At 50.1% G+C, this 27,411-nt stretch overlaps 1 protein-coding gene across 5 annotated transcripts; it reads right to left on the reverse strand.

Moving 5' to 3' along the window:
• Nucleotides 1-26,712, reverse strand: ANKDD1A (ankyrin repeat and death domain containing 1A). Of its 5 annotated transcripts, none has more exons than XM_084782120.1 (15): nt 26,637-26,712; nt 22,926-23,029; nt 20,884-20,982; nt 18,676-18,774; nt 12,408-12,512; nt 11,999-12,097; nt 10,731-10,829; nt 10,142-10,240; nt 9,732-9,830; nt 6,904-6,999; nt 6,271-6,369; nt 5,824-5,919; nt 4,996-5,200; nt 3,342-3,473; nt 1-405 (listed from the first exon to the last, which is right to left on the reverse strand). In XM_084782120.1, exons 1-15 carry the CDS (start codon nt 26,671-26,673, stop codon nt 344-346), a joined length of 1,530 nt encoding a protein of 509 aa, XP_084638246.1. In that variant the 5' UTR covers nt 26,674-26,712; the 3' UTR covers nt 1-343. The 5 variants fall into 5 exon arrangements, with proteins under 5 accessions (XP_084638246.1, XP_084638245.1, XP_084638247.1 ...); XM_084782119.1 differs by having other exon boundaries at nt 6,904-7,002; XM_084782121.1 differs by lacking the exon at nt 26,637-26,712 and adding an exon at nt 25,251-25,363 and having other exon boundaries at nt 6,904-7,002.
• Between the last annotated feature and the right edge of the window lie 699 nt (nt 26,713-27,411).

Raw genomic sequence — 27,411 nt, forward strand, 5'->3', positions numbered from 1 at the left:
AGAGAGACAGGTTCAAAACAAAACAAAACATGAGCTGGTCAGTGTCTGAGGAGGAATACTCTGCCAAAAGTCCTCTGGCCTCCACATGCCTGCGGTGCACTGCACACATATGCACCCTCACAAACACAACAAAGTAAGCTGAGAGTTGCAAAGGGTTACACTTCGGGCACAGGATGACCCAGAAAACCTAGACTAGTCCCATGGTCCATCCCCTGAAAAGTACTAGTGTTTCATTCTGGGCTCTATGGTTCAGTAGGTGCAGCTGGGTGTGCGTGCAGGGACTGCTCTGAAGGGCTCACGGACATCCTCTTGTGTGCAGGCGGTCCCGAGATGTTCCCACTGCTCACATGGCTATACACCTCCTGGGGGCCGAGGGCTCGCCATTTGCCATCTTTCTGGTGCTTTCTGTAGAACACAAGACTCCTGTTACCCAGAGCTGCATAGCCCTTCCTCGCAGGGTTGGTTTGTGTCCTAATCTCCTGTGAGTCTTTGTGCTAAGACAGACACCAGTTGCCGGTTGTGGTGGTGCACACCTTTAATCTCAGCACTTTTAAGGCAGAAGCAAGCAGATTTCTGTGAGTTCGAGGCCAGCCTGGTCTACAAAGCAAGTCCAGGACAGCCAGGGCTACAAAGAGAAACCTTGTCTCGAAAATAAATAAGTAAGAAAGTGGGGAGGAAGAAGGAGAAGACAGACACCTCTTCTGGTCCCAGGTGCTGCGGGAGCTGAGGGTTACCGTGCAGACACGGCCAAGTCCAAGAACCACATGACACACAACCAGTCCCACAAATGGCACAGAAATGGCATCAAAAAACCCCGGTCACAAAGATGCGAATCTCTTCCGGGGGTTGACCCCAAGTTCCTGAGGAATATGCGCTTTGCCAAGAAGCACAACAAGAAAGGCCTGAAGAAGATGCAGGCAAACAACGCCACGGCAGAGAGTGCACGTGCAGAGGCCATTAAAGCCCTTGTGAAGCTTAAGGCCATTAGGCCCAAGATGCCAAAGAGCCCCAGCTGCCAACTCAGCTGGCTTGCTTTCATCCCTCACCTCAAGCTTGGGAATCAGATTCAAAGCTACCAAGGCAGAGGCCACAGCTCCAGCTCAGGCTCCCAAAGGAGCCCAGGCCCCTGTGAAGTCCCATAGAAAAGGCTTCTGCTTTAATCCCAACACTTCGGAAGCAGAGGCAGGTGGATCTCTGTGAGTTCAAGGACAGCCTGGTCTATAAAGTGAGTCCAGGACAACCAGAGTCACAACAGAAACCCTGTCTCGAAAAACCAAAAAGAAAAAAATTTAAGTTTGTAAAAATTACTTGCATTATTTTGGCCTCAGGTACTTACATAAGTAATAAAATTAGATGTTGACAGTTTTGGTTTTTATTGTTGTTTGGGAGGCCTTTTGCTTTTTTGAGATAGGGCCTTATTATGTAGTCTTGACTGGATTGGAACTTGTTGTACAAACCAACCCGGCCTCAAACTCACAGAGATTCACTTGCCTCTGCCTCTCAGTGCTGGGATTAAAAGTGTGTGTTACCACATTGGCTCCCCAAATATTTTTGTTGTTGTTGTTGTTTCTATTTCTGTTTCTAGTTTTTCCCATTAATTTTCCCCAAATATCCTTAATTTTTTTTAGATATTTATTTTATTTTATATGTATATGAGTATCTTGCTTGTGTGTTTGTATATATATTAGAAGGTGCCAGATCACAGGGAATGATGACTGAGTGCTGAAAACAGAACTCAGGTCTTCTGCCTGCTTTTTTAAAAATTTTTTATTTTAAAGACATGGTTTCTCTGTGTGGACCTGGCTGTCCTGGACTCGCTTTTGTTGGCTTCACAGAGATCGACCTGCTTCTGCTTCCCCGAGTGCTGGGTTTACAGGCCTGCACCACCACACCTGGCCAGCAAGTGGTCTTAACCACCAAGCGATCTCTCCAACTCTCTCTCTCTCTCTCTCTCTCTCTCTCTCTCTCTCTCTCACACACACACACACACACACACACACACACACACACACACACACTTACACACAGATCTTGCCTCTCGTTTATTTGTAAAAACAGCATAGGATACTGGTCATCTGTAAATAGTGTGTAGGTAGATGTGTCACACCAGTCCATCTGTCTTCACATTGGCTAAAGCCCTTTTTTTTGTTTTTGTTTTTTTGTTTTGTTTTGTTTGAGACAGGGTTTCTCTGTGTAGCCTTGGCTGTCCTGGACTTGCTTTTTAGACCAGGCTGGCCTCGAACTCACAGCGATCCACCTGCCTCTGCCTCCTAAGTACTGGCTAGGATTAAAGGTGTGTACCACCATGCCCAGCCCCACTTAATTTTTTTCTAAGCATTAAACGTGGATTATTTATTTTGAGACAGGGTCTCACTACATAGCCGTGGCTGGCCTAAAACTTGCCATGTTAGACCAGGCTAGTCTCAAACTGGTGATGAGTCTCCTGCCTCTGCCTCTGTGCTGGAGTTAAAACCAGGATGTTTTGTTGTTGTTATTTAAATAGCATTTTGAGAAATGAGGCTAAAGATGTGCTCAGTTGGTAGAGTGTTTGCCCAGCATACACCAAGTCCTGAAATCTCCCTCCATCAACATACAAAATGGAGTATGTTGTCTGTCTTTCACCTCTAATCCCAGCACTTGTGAGGCAGGAGGCTCACAAGTTAAAAGTCATCCTGAGCTACAAATTGAGTGTGAGGCTAGCCTGGGCTACATGAGACCATGTCAAAAAAAAGTTCTTAGGGGTGGGGGAAGCCAGTCCTTAATCCCCTCTCCCAGAAATGACTGCACTTTCTCATTTGGCCTGGAGGAGTTAGTTGTAGGACGGCCACCATGCAAGAACTATTTTCCCTGTCACCTCCTAGCTAAGGTAGCCCACCCCAAAGCTGCCCCATGCTGCCCATGCTGATGGACACTTCCACCGCTTTCTCATCAGCCACTTTGCCTTTAATGAGGGATTAATTCCACAACCTTTGATCCTGCTAGTCTGAAAGCCCCAAGTCACTATGGGAACCCCAAATTCGGCTTTTGGGAGAGGTTGTGTTTAAGTGCCTCACACTAACTTCAGAAAGCTCAACTCAATGTGTAAGCCTTTGTGAAAAAGAAGTCCCCAAGGCTGTCTCAGCCTAACTCCAAACTAGAAGGCAGAGACAGTAGGGAAGGTAAGGATTACAGCGTCACTGGTGACTTTGGTGGCTGTGAAGGGCACAGGGTTCACTGACACTATTACTCAAAGACACTGATGGGCTGGAGGCCTTAGTTTGGCCAGGGCCAGCCACATGGGGCTCTGGTCTGACTGAGCTCCCCCTTGGAGGGCCTACGCCTGACGTCCAGGCCTCACTTACCAGCCAGGTCTCTCCTGCCAATGGCTACAAGGCCCTCGAACAGAGCTTTGCTTGGGTTCTTCCCAGCTGTGGCCACACCATGCAGCCAGATGAGCAGCATCCGGTGACCGTGCTCCTGGTAGCTCCTGGTTCCTGCAGATGAGGAGAGGAGAGGCCACCTTGTCTTCCCAGACCACGTGTATGCTGCCCTCTACTGCACCATAAATGCACCCAGCCCCTCTCTAGGCTGCAGATGGCCTGAGCTGGAGGTTAGGGTTAGGGTACCAGCTTCTCAGATAGGGTGGCCTGGCGACTGGTGTCTCAGGCCACAGAACTTCCACAGCCTCCGGTTTTCTCTGAGGCATCTGCCTACCTATGTTACTCTTAAAATATGGTGTATGAGCTGGGCAGTGGTGGCGCTCGTCTTTAATCCCAGCACTCGGGAGACAGAAGCAAGTGGATCACTGTGAGTTCGAGGCCAGCCTGGCCTACAAAGTGAGTCTAGGACAGCCAAAGCTACACAGAAAAACCCTGTCTCGGAAAAAAAATGGCATATGTCTTCAAGGTACTAAGATACCCAGTTGTATGCTTCATCTCTAAGTGGTCACAGTCCAGGCTGTAGGCACATGTTAGGTCTAATATACAAATGAAAAACAGCCTAGTGAGAAGCAGTTGAATATGGTTTTGCCCTAGCCTTAATTCTCATTAATTCTCAGCCTTAATTACTCATTAGAAATCTCTAAAAGTTCTGTCTACTTCTGGCCTATCTATTGACAAGACATAGCATTTGTATATTTTATCCTGTATTTAGCCATTTCATTCAGTTATCAATTTTCTGTGTTTTTTCATGTGTCTTCTGGACTTCCTTATGTATTTTAAATGAAGGATTGCTTTTTTCCCCTTCCAATATTTATGTTCTGCCCCACCCCACCCATCTGTCTCTGTCTCTGTGTCTCTGTCTGTCTCTCCCTGTTTATGGTATATGAATGGGTGATGTATATGTGTATGTGTGTGTGTGTGTGTGTGTGTGTGTGTGTGTGTGTGTGCATATGGTGTGTGCACCTGTGCCCTTGCACGGTGAATCCAAAGGGAGTCATCGAGTGCCCTGCTCTGTCACTCTCACCTTTCCTTCCTTGACACAGGGTCTTACCGCAGCTGAAGCTTGCTGTTTGGGGCTAGACTGGCTGCCTGACAAACCCTAGTGATGCTTCTCTCTCTGACCATCCCCCACTCCCAGCGCTGAGGTTACAGGTGCACAGAGCCAGGCCCAGCTTTCACATGAGTGCTACTGATCTGAACCCAGGGCCTCACATGTGCACATGGAGTGCTCTTACCCTCATCACCCCAGCACAATGTGATTTATTTCTGTTTCTTTTTCATGCCTTTGTACCAGGGCCAGCATGTCTAAGCTGGTATTAAGTAAGAGCGGCAGCAGTTGCCTCTCTTTTCCCCACATGGGGAATGGTGTTAGCCGAGTGTATGAACAGTTGCAATAGGTTCCAATTGATTCTGCAAAATCCAAAGTCACAAGAATAGGGTTGCATAGCTTGTGCCAGAAGCCAGGAGTGCTTGCAAGTAGAGTGGGGCTGGGCTGTGGGTTGCACAGGCTTCTTTCCCCAGCCCACAGAACACAGACCCACTGGCTGCCCTGGAGTAGGGCAGGGGAAGGCAGCACCTGTCCACTGTTGCTCAATGGCACAGACATGAGCCTCCGTGAACTCCCAGGAATAGGCCAGTTTCTTCCACTCGTCGGGCCTCAGATACTGGGAGGCCAGTCGCCAAAGCACGGAGCGGAGCTGCTGTGTTTCCAGCCGATGGTCTTGCTTAAAGGTCAAGTTCTTCCTAGACGGGTTGCTGGCGTTCCTGCACAAAAGGTGGTCCTGTGGGGCAGATCCCAAAAGTGCAGGAGCCATCTGGGGCCTCCTTGTAAGCTCTGCTTCATGATCTTAGATACAGGCGATGCAGAGCCTAGGAACCCGAGTCAGCATGGGCCTGTAGCTTCCTGTGCGCCACCCTGCCTGATTGTGTCTTGCCTTGACCACTGGATCCCAACTCACACCAGCAGGCGGATCGCTGTGAGTTCGAGGCCAGCCTGGTCTACAAAGTGAGTCTAGACCAGCCAAGGATACACAGAGAAACCTTGCCTTAAAAAACAAAAACAAAAACCAAAAACAAAGAGTACTACTGTGCCACCTCCTCCAGGAAGCCTCTGGCCAGAGACCTCTCTGTTCTCACACCATTTCTTAACCACCCATGAAGTTTATTTACTCAAACCAATTCATTCCTTGGCCAGGATCCACCAACACAGACCCAAGTCTGCCTTGCCTCAGGATGGCTGGGTGCTTGCTTGCCCATCCAGGTTCTCATAATCTTGGTGGTACCCAAGGCAAAGATGACCACCCACCTAGAGATGGGGGCCCCAGCATTGGTTGAAGCTAGGACTCAAAGCTAGCTCCACGCCCAGCCAAGGCTTTCTAGCAGGAGAGATCAACGGAGGTGGTACCTTCTCCCATCTGTAGAAACGATCCGCTTTTATGATCATGTCCACCAGGCCGACGTGGTTGCTACGGGCGGCCACTGCCAGGGGTGTTTTTCCTTGCTGTAAAGAAGAGGCAGAGGGAAGCTGCCGTTTCTACAGGGCGGTGCAGGGCTGCCTCTAGATTTACGACAAAACCCCTGCCCAAAGGAAGTGCTTCTAGTGGTCTATGCCGGAAAACAGAAAGGTTTTCTGAGCTGCATGGTACAGATGTGGGGTGATGATGGTGGTGGTGGTGGTTTGTATTATTATACTTGCTTATATAATAATTATTATTATATTTATTATTATGTACTAACAATATATTATGTTATATAATATTAATATATTGATATTACTGGCATTGGTAGCAGTGTATGACATAGAGGAAGCCATGAAAGCTTGAAAGACAGGCTGCTTAGAGCAGGCACGCACCTTGTCTCTCAGGTTTAAGTCGGCTCCAGCAACAAGGAGCATCTCTGCTACACCCTGCCAGGCATGCTCAGCAGCAAGATGGAGGGGAGTCTGCTGCCTCTGGAGAGAAGAGGAGAGGGAAGGTAAAGCATGCAGAAAGCCAGGTGTGGTGGCGCATGCCTTCAACCCCAGCAGTCGGGAGGCAGAGGCAGGCGGATCTCTGTGAGTTCGAGGCCAGCCTGGTCTACATAGTAGGTTCCAGGACAGCCAGGACCTACACAGAGACCTTGTCTCAAAAAATAAAATAAAATAGGAACTGGAGAGATGGCTCTGTGGTTTAGAGTAAGCACTGTTCTTGCAGAAAATCCTACTTGAATTTCCAGCACCCACATCAGATGATGCACATCTGCCTGTAACTCCAGCTCCAGGGGATCTGATGCTCTTCTGGCTCCCCAAGGCACCTGCACACAGGTAGCATATACTCACGCAGACACTCACAATCAACACACACACACACACACACACACACACACACACACACACACACACTAAACAACCTTGGAAAGCTTAAAAAAAAAAAAGAAAAAATTTAATTTCTCGACTTAGGCCAGACTGGGAGACCCCTGGCTCTGAATGGATTCTGCAGTTACTCACAATGTCTGTGGCATCCAGATCACTGTGGGCATCTATGAGGAGCTGGACCAGGCCAGGGAAGTTGTACTTCACAGCAAGGTGTATAGGAGTGGTGCCCTGCTACGGGAGAGATGCACAGATCAATCACTTGCCCCCCAACCCCAGACTGCAGATTGGAGGGATGGGGTTAATTTGGCCATTGTAGTCTCTCAAATAATATAGGTGACCTGAGTCTGGCCCAGCCACAGTGGCTGGAACTGGAGGCTAAACACTGACCAGTAAGGAGGGTCCCTGATATGCCAGCCTTGGGTATGTGTATATGGTATGACCTTGGACACGCCATTTTTTCCCCCCTGCTCTGGTCCGCCTTCCTTGTTCCTCCTCATCTGACAAGTGACGATTGCTAAAGACCCTTTTAGAAACATCACCTTTAGATTCTCTGTCTCACTAACTCCACACAGGTCTAAACACCACACAGGAAGGTTTGTGTCCTTGCGAGTGTCTGCATCTTACAAGCGGCAGCACAGTGTTCACAACACAAGCTGGCGGGTACCTGGGGAGGTGTCTGACAGCAGTGATGTATGGGATGAAGGAAGAAAGAAAGGAGGGAGAGAGAGAGAGAGAGAGAGAGAGAGAGAGAGAGAGAGAAGAAGGGAGGAAGGAAGGAAGGAAGGAAGGAAGGAAGGAAGGAAGGAAGGAAGAGAGCCTGTCGTGCACATAAAAGAGAACTTAGCCAAGTCTAACACTCATTTAAGTCCTTGTTCAGGGGCGGGGAGCACCGGTCCCAACAGCCGCCTGTGGCCTCCTGACTGATAACAAAGTGAACACATGCCCCAGCCCCCGCCTCTCTAGGTGATACATTCTATGGAGTAGTACCTAGCCAGTAAAATGGAGGCTATAGATCTATACTTACTATAGAAATATATACTTATATATTGGACATATAAAGGTTATAGAACATAACACCCAGGACAACCCACAAATGTCTTTGTTTTGTTTTGCTTTTGTTTTTCTGTTTTTCAAGACAGTGTTTCTCTGTGTAGGTCTTGGCTGTCCTGGACTCTTTGTAGACCAGGCTGGCCTCTAACTCACAAAGATCCACATGCCTCTGCCTTCCGAGTGCTGGATTTAAAGGTGTGAGCCACCACTATCAGGCAATAAATATATGAGTTTTTAAAAGAAAAGTGTAGCTGGTCACCAGGCAACAGCTGTCACTAATCAAGGGTAATAGGATGAGCTGTGTACAACACCTGACCTCTAGGCTGGGCGGAGGTTCTAGGCTGGAGTCAGAATTCTGGTGTCTTGATGGGCAAAAGCTGCAAGTATCCCCTTTCTCAAGAAACTGCCTTAGCTTAGAATCTTCTAGTAGGAGGCACAGTGGTACCTCCTAACTATAGGGAAAATCTGGGAGGGAACAAAGAAACGTACTGTTTCAGGTGTGGTGGTGAACCCGGTTGACTTGGGAGGGAGGCAGGAGGATTTCTGTGAGTACGAGGCCAGCCTGGTCTACATAGTGAGACCCTGTCCTTTAGTCCCAGCACTCATGGACGCAGAGGAAGGCGGATCTTCCAGTTTAAGACCAACCTGGTCTACAGAGAAAGTTCCAGGACAGCCAAGGCCACACGAAGAAACCCTGTCTTTAAAAACAAAAACAAACAAACAAACAAAAATTGTACGTTTTCCAGCTACATAATGAATACCAGGCCAGCCAGGGCCACATAGCAAGACTGTTTCAAAAGAAAGGAAGGAAGGAAGGAAGGAAGAAAGGAAGGAAGGAAGGAAGGAAGGAAGGAAGGAAAGAGAAAGGACCTTTTTATTTTCAAATTTCTATCTATTTTAAATACATTAAATACATCTAAACTATATTTTAAAATACATAGCTCTTGGGCCAGCGGAATGGCTCAGGAGGTAAGGGTGCTTGCTGCCAAGCTTGAAGACCCATGTTTGATCCCTGGAACCACATGGTGGAAGGAGAGAACTGAGTCCCACATGTTGTCCTCTGACCTCCACATGTGAACACAGACACACACAGAGAAAAACAGAGAGAGGTATAGAGTTTTAAATATGTGTCTCCTTATTTACATAATGATAACAATTCATATATATATGTGTATATACATATATAAAGAAAGCAGGCTTAGTGGTAGGTGTGTCAGGGCTGAAGGCCAGGCTCGCACTCTCTCCCATTTCTCTCTGACTGTACCCATCCCTCTGCCCCACAGCAAACATAGATTTACTAAGCAAAACTGGGAAGACTCCCAAGGTAAGAAAGAGTACCTGGGTTTTCTGCTAACAAATTCTGTCTCGATCACAGGACTACACTGTCTCTAATGAATTCTCAAAGGAAAAGAGTTGACAGCTGGGATGGGGAGATGGCTCCGTTAGTAAAGTCTTTGCTGTGCAAGTGTGAGGTCCTGAGTTCAGATCCCGAGCGCCCCTGGTGTGCGGCAGTGCCCGCCTATAAATCCCAGTGCTGGGGAAGCAAAGCCAGAAGGACCCTGCAGGCTCAAGTGTAAGGAAGAGAGTGACACACACACACACACACACACACACACACACGCATACACACACACACATTCATGTGCACACACACGCACATACACACACACACACACACACACACACACACACACACACACGCATACACACACGAGGGGGCGCTGGGTCAGTAAAATTTCAACCCTGCTCCTGACAAAACATCAGAACATGAAGTGTTGCCACGGTCCTCTAGCCCCTGCCCCACCCCAACCCTAAGGGACTGGAAATGCCTCATTCTTCCTCCTGTGCTTAGTCAATGCAGTTATGGGAGAGTGCATGGTGGATCCCTTCAATCCAGGCCCAACACTTACCTTGTCAGCCACGTTGGTGCACCCTCCTGCCTTGATAAGTGCCCGAGACACATCCTCAGAGCCGCCGAGGGCTGCGTAGTGAAGGCAGCTCAGCTTTTTCTGGAAAGAAACAGGACTCGGGGCAACATTCCAAGGATTGCTCAAGATGGGTGGTGACAGGGCACCTTGAGGTGCATATTCCACTCAGGTCTCATGGCAGGAGGAATTAGTGACTTGTCCAGGCCTGGTAACTTTGCAAAGAGCTCACTTTCCTACAATGACTTGCCCTAGGCCACATAGCTAAGCCATGGAGAAGCTGAGACCAAACCCAAGACCACTGCCTTAAAGCCACTAGTCACAGAATATTTAGGAAGCAGCTGTTCCTGACTTGACGTGCCTAGGGAAGCCATCAGGCTAGGAGCGCTGGCTACCTGGGTGAGGGCATTCACGTAGCTCCCGGCACTGATGAGAAGCCTCACACAGTCGGCGTGGAACCCTTCTGCAGCTGCGTGCAAAGCAGTCAGACCCTCCTGAAACACACGGGGAAAGGCGCGGGGACTGGAAGGCAAAGCCAAGTCTGTGCCCTGACCCCGTGAGCTCTCCACTACCTACTAGCGAGGACAAGCATCTCTGTTACCTGTGGCTCTCGGGCCAGCACTGACGGTCGCACATCATGGTGACCCTCAATCAACACCTCTGTCCATGTTCTTCTTGCCCTTTAAGCCACCACCTCACCCTCCTATGTCAGAAAGCCAGCCCTGACAATCTCGACGGCAGCCACGTCTCATGTTTTGACAGTCCAGCCTGGCTGGCTCCCTGCTCAGCCAGGTCCCTGGGCTTCTGCTCACCTCCTCTTGGTAGGTGTCAGTGTGAGGACATGCCCTCAGCTTCCTGCTCCAGGCCTCTACCAAGGCAAAGTTGCACGTCACCACACACAGGCTGGGGGCTCCTCAGAGAGCCAGCGAGCATCTCATCTGTGTGTGTGTGTGTGTGTGTGTGTGTCCCCAGCTGGTGACTCACCGTGTTCTGCTCCTCCACGTCTAGCCCAATGTCCACAAGTCTCTGTAGCACCAGCACGTGGCCCTGGCTGGCGGCCAGGTGCAGGGCTGTGTTCCCCTCCTGAAGGAAGAAGACTGCTTGAAGGGCTCGCAGACACAGGGTCCCCACATTTCAGTATGTCACACAACCCCCCCCCCCTTATTTTACAGGCACAGAAGTTAAAACCCAGAGTGACATGTCCACGGTTACAGAGCAAGTCTGACAATCGTCACTTCTGTGCACTGCCGAAAGCCACAACCAGGGGCATTCTCAACCCAAGTCCTCCACGCACTCTTGCTTTTTTTTTTATTTTAATAATTTGCTTAACTTAAAGGTTTTGTTCAAGTGCCAGATTTTTTAAAAATTTATTATTTATTTATTATCATGTATATAGTACTCTGTCTGCATATACACTCGCAGGCCAGCAGAGGGCACCAGATCACATTATAGATGGCTGTGAGTCACCATGCGGTTGTTGGGAATTGAACTCAGGACCTCTGGAAGAGCAGACAGTGCTCTTAACCTCTGAGCCATCTCTCCAGCCCACTCTCTTGCTTCTAACGATTCAAGGTAGGTGTGTTACTTTAAATATAGAAGAAGGTCTGGGCACGTAGCTCAGTTGGTATAGTGATTGCCTAGCATGCACGAAGCTCTTGGTTCAATCCCAAGACCTTATAAACCAGGCATGACAGTGCTACCTATAAACCCAGTGCTTGGGAGATGGGGGCAGGAGGATGCGTTCCAGGTCACTTTCAGATACGTACTGAGCTTGAAGCCAGCCTGGACTATATTAGACTGCCTCAAAAAGTAAGAGAAGTGGGGAGAGAAAGAGAAAAAGAAAGCCGGGCGTGGTGGCGCACGCCTTTAATCCCAGCACTCGGGAGGCAGAGGCAGGTGGATCGCTGTGAGTTCGAGGCCAGCCTGGTCTACAAAGTGAGTCCAGGACAGCCAACGCTACACAGAGAAACTCTGTCTCAAAAAACAAAAACAAAAAACAAACAAACAAACAAAAAGAGTATTTGTTGCTTTCCAGAGTACCTGGGTTCAATTCCCAGCATCTCCATGGTGCCTCACAACCATCTGGCACTCTCTTCTGACCTCTGATGACACCAGGCATGCACACAGCATACATAAGGAAAAAACATTCATACACATTTAAAAAATCTGAAAAAGAAAAATAAGTAGGTGGCAGGACCAAGAAGGCGCAGGGATGCTGCAGCCTGGGCAGGGGTTTTAGTGCCTCTCAGTACCTTGTCTTTGACACTGTGGTCACAGCCAGAGCCCACGAGGAAGTCCAAAGCATCCAGCTGTCCGTGCTCAGCTGCTCTGTGAAATGCTGTTCTTCCCAGCTGGATGGAAGGTGAGGGACAGTGAGCCTCCTCACACTGCCAGCACGCGCGCACACGCACACACACACACACACACACACACACACACAAACATACACCCTGCCTCCTCCGTGCACCCTTCATGTCCCCTCCAGCGACACTCAAGGTAGAATTCAGTTTTTATAGCTGATCAAAGAATGCACTCCAGGTGTGAAGCACCCCAAGCTGAGCCTGAGCCAATAAGATACATCCAGTAGTTTTCCAATTAATAGGCCACGCCCATCGAAGTCCCAGCCAATGGGAGAGTCCAATAGCTTTGTATGGATCTTACCTTGTCTGCGCGGTCCAAGGCCACATCCTCTAGGTCTTCCATGACAAACGCCAGCACAGGCACGTGGCCTTTCTGAGCCGCACAGTGCAGTAAGGTCAGGCCCTCCTGGAAACAAGCCCAAGGTGGGGGGGGCTGGAGTCTGTGAAGGGAGGACCTTCTCATACGTTACCTGTCCCCATGGCAACAATGCTATCAATGGTGAACACAGCCCAGACATGACCCAGTGAGGCAGCCAGCAATCAGGATGCCAGAAGCCACAAGTCTGGGTGCACACTCATCAACTCTGGTTCTGGGCCAGCGCAAGTCAGGACACAAGGAAAGTATTTGTGTGTCTCTAGCTGGCCTGGAATTCGCTCTGTAGACCAAGCTGGCCTCCAACTCATAGACACCCCCCTGCCTCTGCCTCTGCCTTCCTAGTGCTGGATTAAAGGCATGCGCCATCACGCCCAGCTTGACTATTGACTGTGGGATTAAAGGCATGTGCCACTGGCAGGAGAGGTGGCTCAGAGGTTAAGAGCACTGTCTGTTCTTCCAAAGGTCCTGAGTTCAATTCCCAGCAACCACATGGTGGCTCACAACCTTCTCTATAATGAGATCTGGTGCCCTCTTCTGGTGTGCAGGCACACATGCAGGCAGAACACTGTATACATAATAAATAAATAAATCTTTTTTTTTTTAAGGTGTACACCACAACTCCCATTTAGAAATTTTTGTTTGTTTGCTTGTTTTGCTTTTGGAGACAGGGTTTCCTTGTGTAGCCTTGGCTGTCCTGGACTCACTTTGTAGACCAGGCTGGCCTTAAACTCACAGCAATCTGTCTGCCACTGCCTCCCGAGTGCTGGGATTAAATGCGTGTGCCATCACGCTCGGCTTGGTTATTCTTCATACAGCTATAGATGAGGAAACCTGAAACAGGGCTATAAAGGTGGCTCAGCAGTTCAGAGCAGGCTGCTCTTCTGGAGGACCTGGGTTCAATTCCTAGCATCCACATCAAATGGCTTATACCTACTTGTAACTCCAGTTCCAAGGGATCTGATGTCCTCTGGCCTTTTAGGGTACCTAAACACACGTGGTGCACATGAGCTCATGCAGGCACATGTACACCCGTGCGCACATACACATGCACACCCCAAAATGAACAAAAAAATGAAGCCAGTGACTGAGTGCTCAGTGTAAGGTCACTAAGACTGGCTTCCTAACCCCCCAGGGAGAACAAAGGCCAGATGTGCTATGCAGGATGTGGAGGCAAGAGGCCTTTGAGAAGGAGGGGGAGGCAGAAAGGGAGAGGCCTCTTGAGTGATATCTAAAGAGGGAGGCTTGCAGCCAGACCTGGTGGTGCACACCTTTAATCCCAGCACTCCGGAGGCAGACAGAGGTGGGTAGATCACTGTGAGTTCGAGGCCAGCCTGGTCTACAAAGTGAGTACAGGACAGCCAAGGCTACACGGAGACACCCTGTCTCAGGTTGGGGAGGGGAGAGTGGGAGCCTTGCAGAGGACTAATGACCCAGAACTTCCAGCCCTGCCTGCACTAAGATTGGAGTCCCTGGAGCACTGTTTATCTTTTTTTAAAAAAAAATTTTTTTTTTAGAGCTGGAGAGATGGCTCAGCAGTTAAGAGCACTCTTTGCTCTTGCAGAGGACCCAGGTTCCCAGCACCCACATGGTGGTTCCCAGCCACGCGTCCCCAGTTCCAGGGGATCCAACAGGCATACACATGATACACACATGCTCATGCAGGCAAAACATCCATACCTATAAAACAAAGATTTTTTTAATGTGTCTGAGAGTGTGTACCCTCCTCCTCCCTTTCTCCCTCCCTCCTTCCCTCAAAGGCCAGAAGAGGCGTCAGCTCCCCCGGGACCTGAAGCTCCAGGTAGTTATGCTGACCTTGGGTCCTCAGCAAGAGGGGTGCTCTTAACCACCGAGCCCTCTCAAGAGGGGTGCTCTTAACCACCGAGCCCTCTCCTCAGCCCCTCGGAACACTGCTTTTCAGTTCCCACCGTCCATTGGCGCACCCCAAGAACCGGCAGAATTCTGGTCTACATCTTCACAGCTGCCAGATCTCAGGGAGTCTAAATTTTAGGTCTGCGGCTTTCACTATTTGTAAGCTCTCGTTAATGCTGAGCTGAAGTGCTGGAGGGAAATGGTTGCTTGAAATTTAGCTGGAAATGTATACAAAATACAAAACACCCTAAAAAGCTCACCAGCGAGAAATTAACCCACGCTTTAGAAAAAAGCCAGGTCCGGCACATGCCTGTAGTCCTCCTAGCTTCTCAAGAGGCTGAGTGGGGAGGACCACAAAGCCCAGGAGCTAAGGGCTAACCTGGGCAATACAGCAAGACATCTCTTGCAATAAACAGCCTAGGATAGCCTCGGATTTGCTGCACAGCCAAAAATGACCTTGAACTTGTTATCCTTCTGTGTCTACCACGAAAGTGACCACTGTGCTCAACTTACTTAGTCCTGGGGATCAAGCCCAGGGTCTTGTGTACACTAAGAAAGTACTTTACCAACTTAGCTACAACCCCAACACTTTCTTACTATTTTGTTGCCCAAGGAAGCCACATAGGAAGTCCAGGCCTCTCACAAGCCACTGGAGAAACTGGAGACATTATCCCAGATACCCAACCCTCCCTAGGGAGGCTCCAGACACCCTATAGTCCAGCTAGCCCAAGCCCACCTCATGGGTTAGCCTGGGCAAAACCAGAGGGAGGGATGGTCCAATCAGCCATGGAGCTGTGAACAATATCAGTAAAGCACTGAGGAGGCCAAGACGGGCGGATAACAAGTTCAAGAACATGCAGCGAGACCCTGCCTCAAACTGAAGGAAGAAAAGAACCCCAGGTACAGTGACTGACACCAATAATCCACGTAAGAGGCTGAAGCAGGGGGACTGCCTCGATGCCACCCTGGGTACATAGTGAGCCAGGTACAGGTGAGCCTGAGCTACAGAACAGAGTAAGTCCCTATCTAAACAACCGAAAGACATCAGGGGAGGGCAGGAAAGGGTGGAGGGAGGAAAGAGAGAAAAAGAATAAGTCCTATTTATTTTAACTAAAGTTCAATTAAACTAGCCGTTAAAGTTTATACTGTTATGTTGCCAAGACCAGGGTAGTAAAGCAAGATGGCCTAAAATGAGGTCTACTATTCAGTACTCTCCATATGACCACATACAACACACACACACACACACACACACACACACACACACACACACACCATTGAGGTCCATTCACAGCAGTCTCTTTATGGCAAATCTATCAAGACAGCTACCAAATTCCCCAGGACTATTGAGCCCTAGGCAGGAAGAGCCCAAGTTTGCATCTGGATGTCTTTTCCAGGTGCCCTCCGAGGGTCCTGCACTCAGGCTCAGATGCTGCGCGCCCTCCGCCCTTAGCACAGCAGCATCTCTGCTGAGAGCTGTCTTACTCCTGCCATTGCTAAATTCCTGTCCTAGTTGGGTTGTTTTGTTTTGTTCTTGGCCAAGTTGACACAAACCTTAACATATCTGGGAAGAAGGAGCCTCTGTTGAGATAATGCCTCCATCCAAATTGCCTGTAAGTAAATCTGTCGGGAATTTTCTTGACTAATATGTGTGTGTGGTGGTGGTGGTGGTGGTGGTGGTGGTGGTGGTGGTGGTGGTGGTGGGGTGTTTCCAGCCCATGGGAGCAGTGCCATCTCTGGGCTAGTGGTGCTGGGTTCTATAAGAAAGCAGGCTGAGCAAGCCACTGGCAGCAAGGCAGTAAGCAGCATCCTTCCATGGCCTCTGCATCAGCTCCTCCTCTGACCTGTGTGAGTTCCCACCCTGACTTCTCTCCGTGACGGAGTGTGATCTGAAAGTTGTAAGCTGAAACAAACCCTTTCCCTTCCCAAGTTGCTCTTTGTCATGGGCTCTAGCACAGCAATGGGAACTGTGACTAAGAGAGCTCCTAACGGGCTGGAGAGATGGCTCAGTGGTTAAGAGCACTGCCTGCTCTTCCAAAGGACCCGGGTTCAATTCCCAGCGCCCACATGGCAGCTTACAACTGTTGGTAACACCAAGATCTGACACCCTCACACCAATGCACATAAGTTAAAATTAAATAAAATATTTTTAAAAGAAAAAAAAAAAAGACAGCTCCTAACGGTGGCATAAGCAAGCCCTCTTAGGTAAGGTCTGTACCACTGAGCTGTGTCCTCAATGCCCCAAGCCCCCTACCGTGTCTGCCATAGCCCGCCCCCTTTGTGGAGTGGGTACTGAACCTAGGGTCTCACGTGTACTAGGCACGTGCTCTACCACTGAGCCAGGTTCCCAGCCTCTGTAGTCCCTTTCTAGCATTTGGTAAAGCCTATGAACCCCATCCCAGAATAACATTTACTTAAAGATAATACAATAAACTACATATGAAATGTTTAAATCAAATATGCGGGCTTTTGACTGTACAAACAACATCTACCTGTCAGGTCCAAAGGACACTTGAAACAAACAGCAACTGCGCTGCCTATTAGCATACCAAAGCGCACTCCAGCCTCCCGGTTCCCTCAGCACCGCCAAGCAGCTGCTACAGAGTCCATCCTGGCATCCTGGCTCCTCTCAGCTCCTCTCACCCACCCGCTCCCCTAAATTTCTCCAGCTCATAGGTTTCCCTTCCCCCAGCCCCTGAGTTCTGTGTAAAAAACCCTGTCATTTCAGTGTGTGCTTTTGGTCCCTTGGCTCTTTCTTGGTCCTCTTGGCCTGTCTCAACTATACCTTGGAGTGGTCGTGTCCTCAACTTTGTACATCTGGTGCCAAAACTCCCATCTTATGCGCTACCTTCTTTGCTTAATTTGACTTGTTTTTTAAGATAGGGCCTCAATATGTAGCCCAAACTGGCTTAGAACATCTACTTCCTGTGTCTCTATCTCCAGAGTCTTGGGAGTACAGGTATGTGTTACCATGTCCAGACAAATGTATTCTCATGCACATCTGGGCCTGGAAAGACAGCTCAGCGGGTATGGTCACGCGCAGCCAAGCCTGAGGGGCTGAGTTTGATCCCGGGTACCACCCAGTAGGAGAACAGAACCAACTTCTAAAAGCTGTACACACACACACACACACACACTACAATTTTCAAATTAAAGGATGCCTAAAATGGATGCGCAAGGGCACATTTCTTCTAGCGGCTTGGAGAGGAGGTGAGGTTACAGCTATTGAAGTTACAAACGGTTGTGAACAGCCATGCGGGTGCTGGGAACTGAACTTCTAGACTCAGCTTCCTTCATCATCTCTGCCTCTCTCTCTTCCCCTGTATGAACCCCTGTGGTCACAAGGGTCCCATGTGGATAACTTAAAAACCAACAAATAAACAAAGCTGGGCTGTGGTGGCGCACACCTTTAATCCCAGCACTCGGGAGGCAGAGGCAGGTGGATTGCTGTGAGTTTGAGACCAGCCTGGTCTACAAAAGGAGTCCAGGACAGATAAGGCTACACAGAGAAATCCTGTCTCGAAAAAACAAAACAAAACAAAACAAAACAAAACAAAAAAATGAACAAACAAACAAAACCCAACAAACAAAACAAAACAAAAAGCACTTCCAACTTTAAGGTCTATAACCTCATTTGCAAAATCCCTTTTGTCACATTAGATTCTGGGAGTTCACAGGTCTGAGATAAGATGCAGACATCTTTGTGGGACCCTGCTCCCTTAAGTCACCCACATACCAAGTACTGAGTGAGACCAGGTTCCTAAGGCTCCAGCACCCACTCCGCCTGGAACGTTACAACCATTACTCCTCTTGCTTCTCCCATCACTTTGATGTGGGTAATTACATCTCCATTTCCAAATAGGAGATGAGCTTTGGTGATAAAGTAATCCACCCAAGGTCCTGCCATCCGGCCACCCTGAGGATGAGGAGGGCAGAGGCTGGCAGGTGGCCTTTGCTCATCTTCCTAACTGCACCGCAGGATGTTGGGCAGATCCCCATCTGTAAGTACGGAAACCAGCAGGCCAGACAGCTGAAGAATTTCTAGCCCAGAGCAGGGAGGGGTAGAAGAGCCAGATGAGAAAGGACACAACTCCTGTCCTTTCTCCAGCCTAGGAAGGGCTCAGCTGGGGTGGGGGGGGGGGTGGGGGGGTGGGGGGGGGCCAGGGGTGGGGGAGGGGGTGGGGGTGGGGGAGGGGTCTCTGCCAGGTTCCAGAGGGCCAGGCAAGCTGCCACAGGCAGAAGCAGGCAGTAAAGGGAGGGGAAAAGTGGGAAAACAGAGGGGCTGCGGCTGCAGCTGTGGCGCGGCTGCCTTTTGAGGCCTTACCTTGCTCTCACACTGCACCTTGGCCCCAGCATTGACCAGGATCTGCACAATCTGCAAGTGGCCGAACCAGGCAGACAGGAGAAGGGCGTTCATCCCAAACTGGGGGAGAGGACACAGGGGAAGGGAGGAGAAAGGGAGGAGGCACAGGTCTGGCTGCGGTCACGTGGCCAGGCTGTTCATCTCAGTGCAGGTCAGTTCAGAGAGCCCCAAGCTTTAGGCACTTAAAAACCAGAAAGCTTTGCTTTTTTTTTTTTTTAAGATGTATTTCTTTTGTTTTATATGTATGATGGTTTGCCCGTATATGTGTAAGCACACTGCACGTGTGCCTGTTGCCCTAGGAGGCCAAACGAAGGCATCAGGTCCCCTGGAACTGAAGTTATGGATGATTCTGACCACCTTGTGGGTTCTAGGAATCGGACCTGGGTCCTCTGTGAAACCAAAAAGTGCTCTACACCACTGGGCCATTCCTGCAGGCCCGGTTTTGCTGTCATTAAAATAGAAGCTGATACAGTATTGGAAACTCACTTTTGCTGGATGAAAACTAAAGCAGGTGCCATCTGCTCTCATTACCAAGCAGGGCCATTCAAAATAAGATGTTTGGAGGGGACACCCTTGGGTGTGTTTGGAACTTTTTGTTTTGTTTGTTTTGCTTTTGAGGTAGGTTCGCTTTGTAGCTCAGGTTAGCCTCAAGCTACGAGGCTAAGGATGGCTTTGAGCTCCTGACCCTCCTGTCTGCACCTCTCAAATGCTGGAATCAAAGGTGTGCGAGACCACGCCCAGCTTATACTTACTACACACGCAGGCAGTGGAGCACAAGTATGCAAGGGAGCGAGAGCTCTGCACTGCGCCCTTCCCTCCCAAGGATCACATGGTTGCACTGAGGTTACCAGGCTTGCATAGTACAAACCTTTACCCACTAAGTCATCTCACTCGCCTTCTGTTTGTTTGCTTATTTTGAGACAGGGCCCCACTATACAGCCCTGGATGGTCTGGAGCTCACTATGTAGACCAGGCTAGCTTCAAACTCAGCAGTGATTGTCTGCCTCTGTCTCCTAAATGTAGGGGCTAAAGGCATGCACGCCACGATGCCCAGTGGTGGTTTTTTTACTAGTTACTTGGTTTACATTGAGTTTGGGGGCCTAGGTGTAGCTTAGTTGGTAAAGTGCTTACCCTATGTGCGTGAGGTCCTGGTTGCAATCCCTAGCACCTCATAAACAGGGCATGGCATAAACTGGGCATAGCGCTGCACACCTGTCTTCCCCGAATTCTAGAGCATTCAGGGAGGTGGGGGGGGGCAGAAGGAACAGAAGTTCAAGGTCATCCACAAGTTTGAAGCCAATTCAGGCCCCCTGAAACATTCTCTCTCTCTCTTTTTTCTTTTTTCTCTCTTTCTCCCCTCCCCCCAGTGCTGGGTATGAAACCCAGGAGCTCATGCATGCTAGACAGTCTCTCCTCAGCTGAGCCACTTGTCCAGACCCGAGTTTCCATTCTTAAGTATATGTCTATGAAATGTCACTGCCAAAGCCAGGCGTGGTAGTGCACGCCTTTAATCCCAGCACTCAGGAGGCAGAGGCAGGCGGATCTCTCAGCCTGGTCTACAGAGGAGTCCAGGACAGCCAAGGCTACACAGAGAAACCCTGAAACCCTGTATCAAAAAACAAAAAAACAAACAAACAAAAAGAAAGAAAAGAAAAGAAAAAAGAAATGTCACTGCCAGATTCAGCCCTTCTAAACCCGAAGAGGCAATCCTGCAGACTCTGTCTTCACCTACCCATCTGCCCCATCTGCTCCAGGACACAGTTTCTTAGCAAGCTGCCTATTCGGGTGCCAACCAGGGCAGAGCCCCATGGCCTCTCACAGGAGACCCTCTGCTTGGACGCTTTACTAAACAGGTCACTATTGATCCACATGAGTTTTTATTTGTTCTATGGCTTTACTAATCTCCTTTGTCACATAGTATTGTGAAGGACTGAAAAAGTTCCCAGAGCTGAAAGGCCATTGATAGTAAAAAAAAAAAACAGTGACACTTGGGCCCAGCCTGTACCTAAGCATCTGCACGTTACTGGCAGTCTCACCAAGGACAACTGCTCACAGACAGGTCAGACAATCTAGGATGTCCTTGCCTGAGACAGGAAGGTAGACAGACAGACAGACAGACACACACACACACACACACACACACACACACACACACACACACCTCCCTACCGAGTCCACGTCGTCCACAGCAGCCCCGTGTTCCAGGAGCAGCCGCACAGCCTGATCGTGCCCAGCACCTGCAGCCCAGTGCAGCGCCACTCTGCCCACCTGCCAGGAGGAGAGGGAACTTGTCACTACGCCCAGATGTCTGGCCTGCCCCCAGCACCCTCCCTACCAAGACAGCTGGCCTGCAGGAAGGAAGGGCTGTTGGTGGCTCTGGTGACCAGCTGGGTGGCTCTGTCCCTGCCTGAGACTCTGTACAGCTTCCCACTGCTCTTGGGGCAAAAACCTGAGCCAGGGCCTGGGCCTGGGCCTACAAGAGCCTGTGTGGCCTGGCACTTCCCAGCCCATCCCTGCTTCTCAGAGGGGCCAGATGGTTCCCAGCTCCAAACCTTTCTTCCTACTGGGAAGCCACATGTGACCTAAGACTGCTCTCAAAGTCCCCAAGGGGAAAAGTGTCTGATTCTTCCCTCGCAATGAGCTGAAAGGGCCTGGCTGTCTGGCTCACTCTCCACCACCCTGGAGGGTCATCCTGGCTTCTGGCCCTCAGTGCATCTGAGCAGGCTGGGCCACCAGCCTCACTCTGTGGAGAGTCCGCTTCTCTACCACCTCAGCTTACAAGAGGCAGCAAGTGGAAACACTGCTTTTCTGTGTAACCTCTGGAGGCCAGCTCTTCCTCCCTCAGGGCTTCTGGTACGCTCTTCCCGCTACCTGAACCACTGCCCTTCACTTCACTCCATGGGAGTTTTCTGGGATACCTCCAGGTCGGACAAAGCCCTTGGACTCTTCCCTGTGCTTATAGGACAGCTTATCACAGTCGGAGCGAGATGGTTGGCTTGTTGTCTTTGCTACCCCACCAGACTCCATACATGCAGAAACCACAGCTGTCATGGGTTCTGCTCCATTCCTGGCACCTAGCATAAGGTATGCCCTTAATAAATTCTTAGTGAGTGAATGAATAAGCCAATGTGGATGAGTGAATACACTTAATAATGAATGAATGAAGACACCAATGTGTGTAAGTATATCTAGTGAATAGATGGATAACTGGATGGATGGATGGATGGATGGATGGATGGACAGATCGATGATGGATGATGGATGGGCAAACAGACAAAGCACTGTCATCCTACAAGGCCATGCTTTCCTGAGGTACTTACTTGCCCAGGAGCTAAGACTAAAGCTTCAGTCACCAGCCACATGCTGCCCGACCTAACTGACCTGCCTCTGCCTCACTGCGCCTGCCTTGAACTACAAACAGGGCCAGGACTTCCTACTTGCCACATCTCTCCAGGGCTGAATGGCAGCCGCCAAGAAGCTGGTGGACAAACACTCTGACACTAGAACGTAGCAGACACACTCAGAATTCTTGTTACTATCCCTGCACCTCCCAAGCCAGCCATGAAGACTGAAGTCATATGCACCCTTGTCATGTGACCCCAGACAGCACATCCTCCGCTGCCATCAACGACCTTGCATCCAGCGCCTGCTAATCAAGCCCTAATTTATCATCCAGAAGTTCTCTGTCAGAGAGGGACTGCCCTGCATGGATCTGGGCCCGTCTTCAGTGTACACTTAGAAGTCATGTTTCTTCCTCTGTCCTCTTCCCCAGCAAAGCCACAGACCCTAATGTGTCCCCGCCTGACTGTTAGTCTACCAGAATTGGCCTGCCCCTCTTTTCACACACAGTGGGGACAGCGAGTGTTAAGAGAGCTGACCTGCACTGCTGCCTCACACACATTCCCCAGAGTCTGGAGTCTGGTGCCTTATGGTCCCCAGAATCCTGCCCTCTGCAGCGCTCCACCTTTGTCTCGTAGGTGTGTCCTCCAGATCGGCCACACAGATTCAAAGTCTGAGCCCTGGAATTGCCAAAGCCTGGCTTGGAATCCTGACCCTTAGGCTAGTTCAGGTAACAGAGGCAGAGCATGGACTGCGTCCCCCATCCCCACAGCCCCACCCACCCCCACCCCCACCAAGTCAGTGCACACAACCGCCATCTCCTCTGGCAGAGTGACTCATCCCACAGGGTGGCAGCACCGCGCAGAACTCACATGGTTTCGAGCCCTGATGTCAACCCTCTTCTCAAACAGTTTCTTCATCCTTCCCACTTGATTCGTGCGAGAGGCCTCATGGAGCTCTCTCTCCAGGGGAAGCACTGGGGAGAAAGGGGATTTGGGGTGAGATGAAGGGACCCCACACTCTTCGGGACGCACTTGGCGATGGTTGGAATTCATTCCCACTGGTGACCATCCTTGCTAAATCTCAACCCAGTGTAGACGGCAGAGAAGGTTTAGTGTGCTGCCCCGAGGAGGGCCAGAGGTGGCTCTCCCTTTTTTTTTAGATCTTCCTATTCCTTCTTTTTCCACCTCTTCTTTCCTTGCCCCTTAATTCTAACCCTTTCGCCCTCACATCTGCAGCCCATTCTGCGTTGCCTAGCTGGAAAGCTCCCTTCTCTGTAATCTTTCTCGCTCCTCAAAGCACCTTAAGGACGCAGGGAGATGGCTTAGGTTAAGAGCTTGCATTGCAAGTGTGAGCACCTGAGCAATTGGGTTCAGATCCCTAGAACCCAATTTAAAAAAAAAAAAAAAAGACTGGCAAGATGGGTCAGAGGGTAAGAAACTTGCTGCCAAGCCTGACAACTTGAGTTTGGTACCTTAGACCTACATGGTAGAAGGAGGAAATTTTCTTCTGCAAGTTGCCCTCTGACATCCATATGGGCACCCTGGTACAAGCATACTACACAGACACAAAATAAATAAGTAAAAATGTACTTTGAAAGATGGGCCAACAGTTAAGAGCACTTACAGCTTCTTCAGAGGACCTGAGTTCAGTTCCCATATGAGACAGCTCACGTCTGCCCATCACTGCAGCTTCAGAGGATCCACACTCCCTTCTGGCCTCTGCAGGGACCCACCCATGCACATATTCACACACAGACACACAGACAGACAGACAGACAGACAGACAGACAGACACACACACACACACACACACACACACACACACACACACACACCTACAGATAAAAGAGGCAGGGAGGGAAGGGATAGGGAGATGGCTCAGTTGGCAAGGACATTTGCCAGCAAAGCTCACAGCCTGAACTCAAGCCCCAAGACCCACATAGTGGGAGGAAAGTTGTTCTCTGACTACCACATGCATACCGTGAGTGCCTGCGTGCATGCGCATGTACACATACTAAATAAGTGAAAGTGCTTGCCATGCAAGCCTGACGATGTGAGTTTGATTCCCAGAGTCCACGTGAAGAGCCAGATGCAGCCGAGTGCATCCGGTAACTCTGGCAGTTAGTAGGAGGCAGAAACAGGAGACTTGCCCAGGACCTTGCCAGCCAGCTCATTTGGAGTATGCACCGCAGCTTGCCGGAAACAGCAAGAGAGACGCTGCCTCCAAGATGAGGTGGAAGGAGAGAATCAACTCCTGAAAGCTGACCTCTGACCTCTGCACATGAGCATCCAGGGGCCAGCATTTTGGCAGGGAAAGCATGCACCGGAGTGACAAAGTTACAATGAAAACCTTATCTGTTCCGTGCTCTTCGCCCACACATTTTCAGCCTCTGCGATGTACACCAGGCTCTCTGGCATCTGAGCTTTATCAGTGTTGGTTTCTCTCTCCAGAATCTCACATTCTCAGCATTTAACTGCTCTCCTTTGGCTGGGAGAATCCTTAAGGATCCTTTGGCCCTAGCAGAACCCTGTGATCCCTCTGAAATAATGAGCATCTTGCTGGGTGTAGTGGCACACACGGATAATTCCAGCACTTAGATGAAGGAGGATTAGGAGTTCGAGGACAGCATCAGCTACTTAGCAAGTTGAACTCCAGTGTGGGCCACATGAGACTCTGTCTTGTAAAGAGGTGGGGGTGGGGGAATGACCTGGAGCGATGGCTCAGTGCTTAACTGTAGTTGCTGCTCTCACAGAGGGACTGAGTTTGGTTCCCAGCACCCACATCTGGTGGCTGGTAACTGCCTATAAGTTGTAAGTCTAGGCGATCCGATGCCCTCTTCCGGCTGCTTCACACACACACACACACACACACACACACACACACACACACACACACCACATACACCCACACCACACACACACCACACACACCCACACCACACATACACCCACACCACACACACACACACACACACACACACACACACACACACACACACACCCCACATACACCCACACCACACACACACAACACACACGCACAACACAACACACACATACACACACAAATAACAAAGCAAGATACATGCCTTTAATCCCAGCACTCAGAGGCAGAGGTAGGCAAATCTACATCCTGGTCTAAATAATAAGTTCAAAAAAAATTTTTTAATAAAATAAAAAATGTAAAGGCAATACTTAAGCTTTAAGGGAGCCCAGTGCAGACTTCTCATTCATGCAGGCAGATGGTAACAGCTGGTTTCAGTATTTTCAAATCCAGGGGGCAGGACAATAGGGATTTGAGAAAGCACTTCCGGGTTCAGTGGTCAAGGCTCAGTCTGGGCAGCAGGACTAAGAATTCTCGAAGGAGATGATGGTTCCATCCTCCTTCCTCTGCCAGGGAGGGTACGGAAGTTCTCTCAGGAGTGCTGATGGCCACATGCATGCTTGCCACATTTCTAGGGGTCCTGGCTCTGGGTACATTCCAAAAGAGGCTCTGAAGTTCCTTATCTCATCCAGGGCTGGGGTTGACCACAGCACCCCTTTTCTAGATCTTGGTTCCTTTTTCGATATAGTATCTAGACCCCGATTTGTTCTGGGAGAACTGGGGTCTTCAGGTTTTTGGTTTTGGTGGGAGGGAGTAGAGGTGGTGGTGGGGGGTAGGGGGGATGGGGGGGTGGGGGTGGGTAGGGTAGGGGTGGGGGGTGTGGTAGTGCTGGTGGTGGGGGTGTGGTGGGGGTGGGGTAGGGGTGGCAGCGGCAGCGGCTGATAGAGTTGCAAATAGGCCAGGCAGGCCGGGCAGCCTTGGACTCCCTGTGCAGCCCAGGATGAAAGATGGTATTGAATTCCTGCTCCTTCTTCCTTCATTTCCCCGGTGCTAGGATTACAGAGTATGCCACCATGGCTGGTTTTACATGATGCTTGGGATAGAATCCAAGGCCTTGTGCATATTAAACAATCAGCCCGGCGTGGTGGTGGCACACTCCTTTAATCCTAGCACTCGGGAGGCAGAGGAAGGCGGATCGCTGTGAGTTCGAGGCCAGCCTGGTCTACACAGAGTCCAGGACAGCCAAGGCTAGACAGAGAAGCCCTATCTCAAAAACAAACAAGCAAACAAAAACAAAAACAACAACAACAAAAAACAATCTACCAGCTGAACTGCGTGCACCTCTATTCCTGGTTTCCCCATTTCTACCACAATACAGCCACGTGATCTCATCCTATCCCTCAGGTTTCTCATCTGAAAAATGGAGTTGACAGGCCCTACCCACATGGTCGCGAGGGTAGAAGACTGGCCTGCCCTGCCTCTAGGCCTGGCACACAAAGCAAGCTATTATCAAAATCGCTATCACTCCGGATTTGCCGCGTCTGGGACACCCTGAGTCCCAGACATGCAGCCAATGCGCCCTACACCTGTGCGATGCTCCTCCGGGAGCCAAAGAGAAGCCGGAGACCGATGTCGCCAGGCAAATGGGCCAGCCTCTCCCTGGGCGGCTCTCTGTGAACGCAGGGGTCCCCCCCACCCGGCCTCGGTCCCCACTCAACCCCTGCCGCCTGCGTCCACCCGCCGTACAGGCGACTCACAGCCGTGGGTCTCCCAAGCCAGCTCCTCCTCCTCCATCCCGCTGCTCCGTGCTCACCCGAGGGGAGCGCGGAGCCGGGAGCGCGCAGAGCGGAGAAGTGGGCGGCAGAGGCTCTCTGCTGCTCATCTCTCCGCCTTTGCCCGCTGTTAGCTCAGCTAAAAGTCTGATCCTAGATCCCACCTGCAGCTCCCATTGATGCTGCCTTTAAGCTGCCCCAGGTCACCAGCGTGCAACTCCCCTGAGACCCTCCCAACTTTGCCTCACAGGCCCTCCCGCTCTGGGCTCTAGATCCCACACCACCACCAAGCCTACAGACATAGGGCAAGAGCAGTCAGATGTATTCACCGTCAGAAAAACCAGGTTACAACGACAATGAGATATCAATTACACCACTTAGATTGGCCAAAACCAAAGGCAAACAAGCAAGCAAAAAGGACAACCACGAGGAAGCCGGATGATGCCAGATGTCAACGCAGAAGGTGCAGCTGTCCCAGCCAGTGAGCTCTGACGGTGGCGGCAGCCTGAGGCTGGCAGCATTCTGGAATCCAGTCTGGTAGAAGGGAGGGAAAGACTTTTTAACCCGAAGGAAGAAACATAAACCAAAACTAAACAAACTCAACAAAATTAATGTAAAAATTCCTCCAGCAAATCCAACGATCCTTTATGCTCCCTAAGGGTCTAAGACACAAACCGCTGTTCCTTTCCGCGTGGAACAGCCCGTCCAATCTTTCCCCTCAGCTAGTTCCTGGCCATTCTTTTTGGATACTAGCTGAAGT

This window comes from Acomys minous (genome assembly GCF_964271855.1).
Source record: "Acomys minous genome assembly, chromosome: 5".
Lineage (NCBI taxonomy): Eukaryota > Metazoa > Chordata > Mammalia > Rodentia > Muridae > Acomys > Acomys minous.